The sequence below is a fragment of the Melanostigma gelatinosum genome (assembly GCF_949748355.1).
Source record: "Melanostigma gelatinosum genome assembly, chromosome: 3".
Taxonomy (NCBI): Eukaryota; Metazoa; Chordata; class Actinopteri; order Perciformes; family Zoarcidae; genus Melanostigma; species Melanostigma gelatinosum.
This window is the reverse complement of record NC_136636.1, coordinates 27,525,091-27,537,590: the sequence shown is the minus strand read 5'-3', so window position 1 is coordinate 27,537,590 and position 12,500 is coordinate 27,525,091. Positions and strand designations below refer to the sequence as shown.

General features: G+C 43.8%; 2 protein-coding genes across 4 annotated transcripts in view; both read right to left on the bottom strand.

Moving 5' to 3' along the window:
* Nucleotides 1–6,948, bottom strand: part of setd5 (SET domain containing 5) — a 48,018-nt gene extending 41,070 nt beyond the window's left edge. For all 3 annotated transcript variants that reach the window (XM_079266480.1, XM_079266481.1, XM_079266482.1), the window contains exon 1: nt 6,563–6,948. The gene's annotated coding sequence lies outside the window, so the exon portion shown is untranslated. The remainder of the gene's footprint in view (nt 1–6,562) is intronic.
* A 1,902-nt stretch (nt 6,949–8,850) lies between these two features.
* LOC306775498 (putative peptidyl-tRNA hydrolase 2) overlaps nt 8,851–12,500 on the bottom strand; it is an 8,707-nt gene continuing 5,057 nt past the window's right edge. The window contains exons 5-7 of the mRNA XM_079265942.1: nt 12,138–12,235; nt 10,396–10,510; nt 8,851–10,243 (exon numbers count right to left, since the gene is read on the bottom strand). Of these exons, the coding sequence (XP_079122068.1) occupies nt 10,157–10,243; nt 10,396–10,510; nt 12,138–12,235 (300 nt within the window). The 3' untranslated portion in view covers nt 8,851–10,156. The remainder of the gene's footprint in view (nt 10,244–10,395; nt 10,511–12,137; nt 12,236–12,500) is intronic.

Genomic DNA, 12,500 nt, shown 5'->3' with positions numbered 1-12,500 from the left:
AATCTGAATTGTAAGTCGCTTTGGATAAAAGCGTCTGTTAAATGACTAATGTAATGAATTTGGACCCTTTTTTTGTAATTTTACGCACTGGTATGGGATTGCTACGTATCGGTCGGGAAGGAAAACATTGAATTGGAACATCTCTAATATTTAAGAGATTGGGGGTAAGCCATGTCTACTCCCAAATGTGGGGAGGGATGTTTTCTAAGTAGCGTTATCGCATAGGGCACAAAGGCCAAAACAGCCATCTTGATGTTAGATGAGCTCATGTTTTGGCATAACATAAACCAGAGACACCCTCTGTTTCTCACACATGATCTCACTGCATGACAAAGACATTTGCATGACATTTCCATTTCCTCTTTTGGACGACTTTAGTCTTATCCAGAGCAACACGAGAGCATGCCCTGGCTCTACCTTGAAAAACCAACAACAATTGCAGCACGACGCAAGATTGCGAGGTATCACACGGAGTCAAATCACTGCAGCCATTTTGAACTGCTGAAGGACTTTAATTGTCCCACTCACTCTTTCACATTCGATATGAATCCAGCAAACCTACATCCTCAACGTCTTGAGGAGAAGTGTGTTTGCGTGTGTGAATCCTCCCACCTCACTCTGCCCGACAGGAACCATTTGTTCAAGGTGACAGAACAAGGCCCTTGTGAACTGGAAAAAAACTGGCACCCGCCGTGTCGGGTTGGTGTCGAGTGGCTTGACTTTGGTGCAAATGCTCTTCCTGGTTGTTTTTCTTCTGCCCTGCTCCTTATTCTCTCCCTCTCTCTGCAACACCCTCTGAGCAAACACACTTGGAAATGTGCTTGTAGATTTTGCAACCTAGGTTTCACCTCACACAAAGTATTTGAATCATTATTTGCACTCCTTGGTTAGGCTACATGAAAGAAAGAAACAAGTGGGACCAGAGGAAAGGGTGGGAAGGGAAAGAGAGAGGAGGGTTAATGTGGTGAAGCCTAAAATGTCTGCCCGCAGTTCTAAAGGTGGACGGACAACTCGGAATATTGGTGAGCTTTTTTTTTTTTTCCTGCTACACGATCGGCCAAGTATCACAAGAAAGGCAGCGTGACAGTGAGAGAAAGAAAAGGAAATGAAGGACAAAACATAAGGGTGCAATAAAACAAGCGAGCGAGCGAGCGAGAGCGAGAGAGAGAGAGAGAGAGAGCGCACGAGAGAGAGATGATTACGTAGATTGCCTGCCTCACCCCCCCTTTCGGCCTTTTTTTTTTCTCCTCCCCGAGCCTCCTCCATTATTCTCCCAAGAAGCATTGCTTCTCGGCACGAAACAGAATTAACCAGCACAGCCCTCTGCAACACCGCTCCCCCAACACAGAAGGAAATGCTGTGCCCCATGGAGTGGTCTCGTGTGACGTCACAGTTTAGCTGTCGGCCATGTTGGAGTACACACAAAGCCACTGGCATGCACGGCTGAGTCGCATAACCTATCGGTGGTGAACTTTTGTGCTGTCTTTGGTTGTGGCAGCAGAGCTGATAGAGACAAGAAATCATTCTTTGGTTTGCCAGCGGTCATTAAACATCAAGGAAATGACACGAAGGAGCTATCCAAGCGACGTCGCGAGAAATGGCTGTCACGCATCTCTCGAGATATAAAGGAATATAATTTGGCGTACACTAGAGTATGTGCGGATCACTTTATAAGTGGTCAGTGATTTTATTTACTAATTCGTTTGTTAACAGTATTTAATAAAGGAAATATAAATTAAACTTTTACATGAGAAGGTTACCGAAGCTTCATCGGCCCGTGACAGCAGTCGGTACCAGAGACGTGTCGAGCGTGTACAACAGGCGAAACACAGAGATGCAGCCTCAGCATTGCTTGATATGAGTTTAACGTCAGATCATATATATATGTATGTATATATATATATGTGTGGGGGGGGATGAAGTTAGGAGTTAGTTGAAAGTGAATTCCTACACACACGCACACAATGACGTGCATGTACAATGTAAACAAACACACGTGTCTGTTTGCGCGGAGTAAACATTGAATATTGCTAAATATCTGACCAGATCTGTATATATTTACCCTCCCAATGACGAGATGAGAATTCTCGACGACCGTTGCTTTGACGTCTCGGACCCATCCACTGACAAACTGATTATAAGCGTCGAGCCCTTTGTAGCACTCCAGCTCGTATTTTGTGTAAGGACTGGGGGTGTTCACGAGATACGCGTAGATGTTGGCGTAGTTTACCGATGGAAGATAAGTAGGATCGGCACTGAAACCATCTGCACTCATCGTATAGGGATCCAAGTTACCAATAACCTTCAATTTGGCCAGGTAGCGAACCTTTGATGCACTATCCAGTGATTCAAAGTATGGTATTTTCCCCGCACTTCCTTGCTTACGCGCCGCCATGTAGGTTCTGTATGTACTCCAACATGGCCGACCGACCTCGTAACTAAGGAGATCGTGACGTCGGTGAGACCACTCCATTGGAGTAGGTCCAGAGCTCCTGCACCAATAGGAATGCGCCGGTGAGGCAGGCGTCGGAGCGACTTGTTTTTAACCCCGTTGTGCAAGACAGCGAGCCACACACAACACACGGGCAGCTGCAGAGGGGGAGACGCAGAGAGAGGGGAAGCTGGATGGACCAGTGCTGCATCTGTCCCCGAAATTAAAAAGCAAAGGCAGGAAGCATCTCATGGGCTGACTCTCACACAACAGAAGGAATCGGGGGAAAACATGGACAGGATATACATCTAAAAAGCATTACTTTTCATATGCAAAAAAATAAAAATAAAAATAAATAAATAAAATTATATGTATATATATCTATATATATATATATATATATATATATATATATATATATATATATATATATATAGATAGATGTGAATAAATGTTTCAATATTTTTTTTACAAGACTCAGGGCTTAACTTAAGGAAACAAGACGAGCTTCAGTTGCTAATAAAATGCAATGTAGTCGAACAACATTGTAGAGACAAAATGCAAACAAGTGCTTCTCACCGTTTGTATTGTATTTGATATTTCTGCTTCCATAGATTAACAACACTGGCTTGGTTGACTTGGTGACACACGCAAACCTCATTAACATATCAATAGCTACACCTGCACTCCATGTAATGATAGAGCGGCATCAGCATGCAAATGGTAAGCTAAAAGAACAGCCCCCCCATTCCTATTCCTGACAGCAACACCCCCTGCTCCCTCTTCTCCAACCGTCTGCATCGAGACAGAATCCTGTCTTCTTTTGGAAATGGGCCAACATCCTGATTCACTCAGTCTTTTACTAGTACGCGCGCACACAAACCAGGGTTTAAATTTTGTACGCAGTAAGATCCACACATCAGAACGCAGCGCTCACATATTCTAAATGTGTTTTCAAGGGCACGTCACCCAACAATTACATTTCTTGGATTGTAACCACTGTATGAACGTGAATGAGACTTTATTTCCTCAGTAAACAAGAAAAAAAACTGGGCCAGGTCAACGTTGCATGTCTGCACATTCCTCAGATCTCCAACATTTCAGAGGCCAGTACTGGGTCAGTCCTGCAGACTGATCCACTCGCACAGTGCTGCTCTTTCACCAATTGTTGTAACTAAACACTCCTAAGTCCTAACACATGTATCTCACATAATCGGAAGCTGCTTGAGAGGCCAGGAAAAAAAAAAAAAAACATGCCGGGTCAGTCCGAGGTAGAGCAACAACATGTAGCCGAGCAATTCATTCTTAGCTTTCCCAGGGTAGGGGGCGAATTAAAAAGGCACGCCAGGGTCAGGGGAAATGCTGGAGGGGATTGTCTTTCCGATGGGTTCTGAGAGGCCAGGTTTGCTAGCTGCAGCCCACACAGTCTATTATAAGATGTGAAACATATTCAGAGAATGTCAGTCGCAACCAATCAAAACAAGGCTCAGTGCGCTGCAATCTGGCTTCCAACAGGCATCAAGAGGATCAATCCAAATACTTGGTGCTGGCTGAACGGCCCCAGCAGGGCACAGGTGTAATCTTTGTACTCATGGAGCAAAGTCGACGCCAGATCGGAAAAACACACTGACTTGAAGCCACAAACACATTATTTTCCATCTCAAATCAACTTATTAAGTGGATTTTTAAAATATCATGTTTGGTTGGAATGTACTGGTTTGTGTTAGTTTGTGCAGTGCTTTTAGTGAGCAACCAAGCACCTAAATATGACTGTGACCGATTTACCATGACACCAAATTTTGTAATATCAAAACATTCAATCAAAGATGTTTGCCAAGTATAAAGAGTGATGCGTTTAAAGTACGACCAGCTGAAGTTACGACAGGTCAGACACAAATATCCCTGCGGAGAGGTCGTCACACATCCGGTGACACATTAATTGACATAACCGCGTTAGAGCCAAATAACGCCTTTCTCTCTGTGCTCGCCGTGTGCACTGCTCCGGACTCGGGGGCGCAGCACAGTGTGAGGCTCCGTGGTGCAGCTGAGTGGAGCACAGCTACTCAGGCGACAGTTAGGGCAGCCATTAGTGCTCGGAAACCGCGGGGTCCTGAAAAAAATAATAATCTCACAAAAACATACGCAGGGCAAGGCTCATTGGATTCTCTTAGGCGTATCACTTGTCGCTAGCTCGCAATTATGTTTGTTTCATTTAACCTGGAAATGATTATCAACTACACCGTGAAAATGACATGGCATAGTTTAATCTGGAGACCAGGTCTTGATTCTTGAAATAATGTAGCTTTCTCTCATAATGAAGAAAACACCCGATTAGTCTTTCTAAACATAGCAGCTGCAAGGTCTCTAACTTGGTCGAAACTTGTGACTGCTGCATTCCGACTTAACAATGCTACTCGCCCTTACTCACACGTTGAGATAAAAAATGGAGGCTAAAAAAGGAAACAAGAGCCCCCCCTCTAAAATACCACTCATTTCTCTTAACCGCCACCGAGGCTAGGGGTTGGTAGGTGGGGGAGGTGAAGAAGAGCAAGTCACTACCAAACAGATCTGCTTTTCTGATTTGTGCGTACACACACACACACACACACACACACACACACACACACACACACACACACACACACACACACACACACACACACACACACACACACACACACACACACACACACACACACACACACACACACACACACACACACACAGGGAAACAGGGAAAAACCACAAGCACAAATAGAGAAAACACAACCTAGCTTTCAGCTTGAGTCACACGCCAGAGCGAAGTTAGGAATGCATTGCAGGACGACAAATGCATTAACATGATGTAGCCAAACACCACCATGATACAAACCATATTTTTCATAAAACTAAACGCATTAGTCCAGAAACCTACTGCAATAGCTTATAAATACGTCGTCACATACAGAGGTAACGTTGAAGGTCCACCGATTGTGTGCCAACGCACTGGTTCATAATAAAGACACAATCAACTGGAAAACATCCAGAAAGTTAGCTTAAAGGCTAGTATAGCATTTGTTGCCTATGGCTCGTCTGCTAACGTTCACCAACACAGCAGCTGGTTACTTGGCTAACAGGAGTCGCAAATAATTATCAAATTGCAAGTTGTGTCATGGATAACTCTTACAAAATTCGACAGTTTTGTGGTCCCAGAATAACACTCAACACATTGCTGTCAAAAGAGCAGAGCCAAATACATGTTTTGGTTCAAACAAAACAAGTTTGCATTTTACCTTACGCGGTCCGAGTCTGAACTTCCTTGCCCAAGAGCTGGTATGCAGGTCCAACGTTAGTCTATCAAATTCAACCTAATAACTATGCAACAAACACGAATGTAGTCCCTATAATGTGCTGGTGGTGTTGTTTTGACTTTGTAACGGTAGGGAATATCAAGCCTCTGCGGAAACACATTATAGAAACTTGCTTAACAAACCCAAGGTGGATTTATTAAACGTTACTTCAATACGACGCCAATTTGTAGCTTAGTAGGCTGTGGGCAAAACACAATATATCTAATTGGTAGTGCATTTAACTTTAAAGCCATAGCCATGTATTACTGGATCATTCCTGGTATGAAAACAGAGATAAAAACTGAACTGAGGGCACCCTTAATGGACTAAACGTTACACGATCGGAAACTCTTGGAAACGTGCATAATGGTGTTGAGAGCTTTTGGGACACCGTTGCTTGAAATAATGTTGTAATGTTCGCTTTTATAAACTAGTAATGTGATGAATTCCCAGACTTACAAGCTAGCTACCAAAAAAACAACACGAGGAGCTGATCAAAAAGTCATGGAAGATCAGTCCAGACACAGCTAAGAGCAGCCCTGCAAGGCAGACCATCAACATAGAGCCTTTTAGCCAAGCAAGTCACTTAAAGTGGAATGATCAACCAACTTGTTCTGATAAATTTAAGTGGACGCTAAGTAGTAAGCCAAGTTGGTTAACGTTAGCTTCATAGCTATGTTTGGTTGACTGAAAACATGGAGCACTACGTGTCTGTAATAACATTACTTATGTTAACATTTGAGTTACTGCCTCCATCTATAGAGGGTGATATTAACAATGAACACGAATTAAAAGTACTCACCTAAAGAGGCATTCCAAACTTGAACAAGCAAGGCAAACGCATGTATAGTGGGTCCTTAGAGTATCCCAACATCAAATCCAAACAGACCAGTAGGCCTGTAGGTCGGCCTCGGAGTCTCCTGTATCCTTTGCCCTTAAAAGTAGCTCCCTCTCCAGGGGTAGGAAACAAACTTCTCAGTGTCTCCCACGCATAGACGGAAAGTTAAATTCCCTGTCCTGTTCAGGTGCACTGCATCCATTGAGTGTCTATTATAGATCCCCGGTGGATAAATCCATGTATTTTAGTGTATTATATATACTATCGCTATTTATAATGGGGTATATGCTGCTGTATGTGATACAGGGCTCTGATTCTGTCTCGGGTCCTTACATTCGCAGAGGCGCCCATCCCCCTCCTCACCGGCATCGACCGCGGGTCCCAGCGAAACTGACACACAACCACGCCACGGGGTTTTCCTGGCGACAGTGCAGGGGCTCTCTCCTTGGGCGGCCCTTGCTGCGTCCCGCCTCTCGCCAATGATTCGTCAGCAATGTGTCAGTCATATTACACACGCGTGATAGCTGCAAGTCTGAGCTAAATTACAGCATCGATTTCTTTTCTCCGTCAACTACGTCAGACGGGGCGGGCACTGCTTAGAGGAGGGGTGCGAAGTTTCAGCCCATTATAATATGCGTGTGCTGTTGGCGTACAAGGAGCAGAGCAAGAGAGTGGCTGGATTCGGGGGACAATTTGACACCCAACAAAGGATCTGTACCTTCAAAGGTTCCGGGAAATGCTCGTTATTAAATTCGAATGCCATGGAATTCATTTGAATTAGTTAGTGGGATTAATGTTTTTTATTTGAGCGTTATATTCATCTATTTAACGTCGAAGGAGCTCTCATAGATAGGCGCAAGCGTTAGCTACATGGGGTCTCTGGGGCCCAGTTCCAGGGACACCAGAGGCAGGGTTAGCCCGCTGGGTCAGATAAATGGAGTATGAGGTGTCGCTCTGCTAGCATCTGGTGAGGGGTTGGAAACTGTTGGACAGGGAAATTGACCAGGGCTCCTGGGCATCTACTTATTTCTGGTCCCTCCTACTTCTATTCCCACACTTTGCAGACACTGAAAATGTGACCGACACAACGAAAGTACCTCGAATCAGCAGCTACTCAATAAAAACTATGACTGGAAGTTGTATTTAAAGAACGGGCGAAAAAAACCGAGAGCAGCCTTTGCTGTGATTAAGTTAGATGAAGAGAATTGACACGCAGCCCTCATTTCCTGTTAAATATTTTAAAGTCACTAGTTTAGCTACCGCACACTGGATTTACAAACATTTTTCAAAATATACAAGTGTATAATTTTGACTTATGTCTGTAAACATATCGTCGCAGTGACGCCATTGGCTTCTTGTCCTGTCATGAGACTTGTGGGGGGCGACTGTGATTGGCTGCGGTGATAAATACCAACGTCATTTGTTGCACAGGTCTTACAAGCCACGGAATTAGACAGCAGTGTAATGCAATTGTTGCAGATGTGCGGCTTCCAGAAAACAATTGATGAAGACTCCGAGCTTCATAAGTAATTACTAGGAAACATACTGACGGCTGCATTTGCGTATGGATACATTTAAGGTGAACTCGGTGATACGGCTGTAGTATAACGACTCCTATTGTCCGTACAATGTCGGCTGTCCCTTGAAATGAGATGGACGTGATGACAGATCGTTAAAATGGTAGCACGGATAAATGTAACGATACACTGTAACATTGAATCAGTCCAACCAGATACCGTTTTCCATGGATTTGAAATACGCGTCGACACTATCGAGGCAGAATGCATTTCTTTTAATGGTTGAGTAATTATATAACTGCTGACGTTACGCCCCATAGCAGCCGAAAGGGTCACATATAAGTGCATTGACTTCATGTTTGACGGTACTTATGTCACTTACACGTCCGTTTTTGTGGCAACTTCTCAGGTTGTTTTCCGTTAAATTACTTCCCACGGACCGTCATGAGAGTGATACGTGAAGGACAGTTTACACGTCCCTCCGCCGGACTCCCATGGCAGGAAGCGGCCATAATTCACAATACTGCCATTGTTATTGCGGTGAAAAAACGATGTCATATGGCCAGTGCTATAACCACGCACTGCAATATGGCTGCGTTCAACCCATCCCCCACAATGCGTCCACTGCCAGCAAATCTCTCATGTGCATTGTGTGTGTGTGTGTGTGTGTGTGTGTGTGGGGTGGGTGGGGTAAAAACACGATTCAAGATGCTCGTTATTTAATCTGGAGGCATTTTTAATTGTCTCCATAGTCTGAAGCACTCACATAAATGACTGTATAACATAGGAGGTATCAAAGTGTGGACATGTTACTAAAATTGACATAACTTTGGGATTCCGACTGTTCAAATGTACATTTCATATTGCGTGCATGCCACTGCCAGTCTTTTTTTTTTTTTCTAAAGATTTTTGTTACAAATAAAATCTTTGACAATAAGCTAAGACTTATTTGTTAGTGAGAACATAGACACACAACAGCTCACACATCCTTCTGTGTGTATTAAGATTCTTAGCGCGCACCACTATTCACCAGGTCCAGAAGAATTGCTATACACACAAGTATCTGTCGAGCTGTAAATTGACCAACTTCAAAAGTGTAAACTATCCACCACAGGCAGTCAGAGTGCATAAAGTTGGGCCCGCACACAGCTTTACTACATGACATTTTGGATCCACACAACTTCTTGCCCACTGTCAAACTCTACCAATAAGTCAAAGAACTGGAGGATGTTCTTCTTTTTACACAAAGAAAAACAATATAACAAAGTCCAGTAACTGTGCATACTGTTTAGGATGGCACAACACAGATTATACATTATATGGCCTCAACAGGCATAATGTATTCAAAATATAGCCATTCATCAATAATGAGTAATGTCATTGATTCTATAGGAGAGGGATCTTTGGGCGAATAGTTATGACACAAAATCATTTAAACGTTAAAAATGAGTGTTCACGCATTATGAGTGAATAAGTTACTCTTCACTCAGGCGTAGTGAATCAAATGGGTATATACTACATCTGCTATGCTAATTATAATGACACGATGCATTATTCTACAGTACACTGCCCCTTGAATAAGCATGATTACAATATTGGTCAGCCACCAAAAATACATGATTTTACTTTGCCATATCTGAAACTGGACCACAGACCAGATGTGTTTGAAGCTTGATTAGGATTCTAATCTTAAGACTCTCCTCTAAGTAGGTGGCCTGATTGAAAAAGGTCACGAGAAAAAATAAATCCGCTGCCTCCGCCCCGTTCCCCTGTGAACCACTGGTCTCCCCTCCTGCTCTTAACGGCAGACTAAGCGGCTCAGACAAAGAATGAAAGGGAAACAAATGGCTGAGGGTGTGTTTTCTGGTGTTGGGACATGTCTCGTTTTCCCTTGTTCTTTAGGTCTTTTTTTTTTCTTTTTTAAAGGTTGTTACAAGCTTGCATGCCAAGACTCTGCCTGCCGCTGGGAAACACTGCCCTCTGCTGGATGCACGGTGGCACTGCAGAGCAATGCCTTCCCCCCCCAGTGGGGTTGAGCCCCTCAGAGCAGCTTCAGACTCCCAGTGACGTTGTTCACCATCTCCTCCTCGCCCATGATGGCCAGCACAGTGCGGGACCCGGCCTCCACCTGCTCAACACAAGAAGGGTTGAGATTGTCTTCATGTCCCAACACTGACACAACCGCTTTTTAACCAGATATATCAGTAATTTGACAATATATTGGAGATACCCACAGACATTTACACACAAGACAACTCTAAAATGTCTCGTTTCCCTCACCTGGGTCATCCCTGCATCCTGCACCAAGTAGGTGGGCAGGCTGAGGCTCATGGCCAGGGCCTGCAGCTCCAGTAGATGAGCCACATTGGTGCCCTGGACGACCACCTTCTTGGCTCTGTATCAACACAATGCATTTATTTAGAATTAATTATTCAACTATATTATAAATTCTGACAAAAGATGAAACATTTGACTGAACTGAGCAATTCTACAGAACCTAGAACACACACACAGATGGTGGAACTGGATCGGTGTGTTCCACGGTGACAGAGTGCACGACAGCGGTGAGATGAGGGGGGGGGGGGGGGGCGGACTCTTTGATTACATCGGTGAAGCTTTGTCAACCGTCTGTTAACCGCCAGTCTTTGGTGGTCAACTTTTAATGTGAAGATGCCGGCCATATTATCTACCAGAGAAGTCAACAGCGTTTCTGTAGCTGCTGTTTAAACTCCTCCTGATTGGACGTTTTGTTTTTCTTGTGTAGCATGAATGTGATTGTATTATGTATTTCAAACTCATATTTTTTTGAATTATTTATTTATTTATTATACTATATTGATCCCTTTAAGGGGGAAATTTGCCTCTGCATTTGACCCATCCCTGTATATAGGGATGGGTGGGCTGCCAATGACAGGCGCCCGGGGAGTAGGGTTGGGTACCGAAAACCGGTGCCGGTATGGTACCAGTTTACGACCGGTATCTACCGGACCGAAATGCAACGCAGATTTCGGTGCTTTCTTTCGGTGCCTGAGCCGATTTAAATACTTCTTTTTTTTTTTTTTACACTACTCGTTAGCTCTAGGCTAGCTCGTCCTAGGACCGATGCTAACGATAGCATCGGTCCTCCGCTCCTTACTCATAGTATTATTACAACCGGACGAGCTGTGCGCGCTTAGAAACAAACCCCTCCATCATTCTGACGCAGCTTCGGCCATGATTTATGAAACAAAACAGAGACCGAGATCTGTCATACTGCTGGCAGGCTACTGACTTCCTCCATCGACATCCGGGTACTTAGCGTTGCCGTTCATAACAAGCACACCATCTGGCACGCAAAACCTTCTTCTTCTAGGTGTAGTGGCGGTTGGCAAACGATGAATTGGCGCATTAGCGCCACCAACTGGTTAAATAAAATAAAATAAGTCAGGAGAAGTGTCGTATTTTGCCAGAGAATGCAAATATTCTCATATTTCTGCAAAAGAATTGCTGAAGTTCGAAGCTGTAGTGTGTGTACATAGTGTACTGTAGTGTGTTATTAAAGTATGTTGTAAACTGTTAACAGTTAATATATTGTTCATAGTTTGAAGTTAAAAAGTTTGAAGCTGTAGTTTGAAGCCAAGTGTTTTGTATTTATTTATATTTATAGTATACTTTAAAACAGTTAATATATTGTTCAATTTGAAGAAAAAAGTATCGGTTCAGGTACCGTTTTAGCACCGGTATCGGAAAAAACCCAAACGATACCCAACCCTACCGGGGAGTGGTTCAGTGCACTTCGACACGTCCCAGTCAAGGATCAAACCGTTGACCTTGCGGTTACCAGACAACCCTCTTAACCCAGTGAGCCACGGTCGCCCCTAAAATGCTTTGTTTTGATTATTTATTGTTAAATGTATGGCCACTGAAAGTTAAAATCTAACAGATTTGCATATCGTCAATTTTCACGAATACAGTGCAAACCACCAGTGGTTGTTTAAATTACAAGTGACATGTTCTCTACCAACACACGGTGCAGGCCTTACCCACTGTGGTCCCACTTCCAGGCCATCTCCCTCCAGCTGTTCTTCTCCTGTAGAGCCTGGTACAGACCCACAGCAGCGTGGCCCACCTGGGCCGCCACCTGCACAAACACACAGCACTGAGCTCACACCTCAGCAGGGATCCGGTTACAGCTGAACTAAAAACGCCTTCATGTGCCACTTGTGGCCAAGTTCAAGTAACGTTGCTTACTAAACTTGAAAAAGATAACTGCATTGAAAAACAACATTTCATTATTTTCTATTATAATGCAAACTCAAGCTAAATACAATATTTGCATGAAATCACTATTTCTGTGAGACTGATAAGAGCAGAACCTCTCCCACTCGGAACCTGGTAGGTATCAA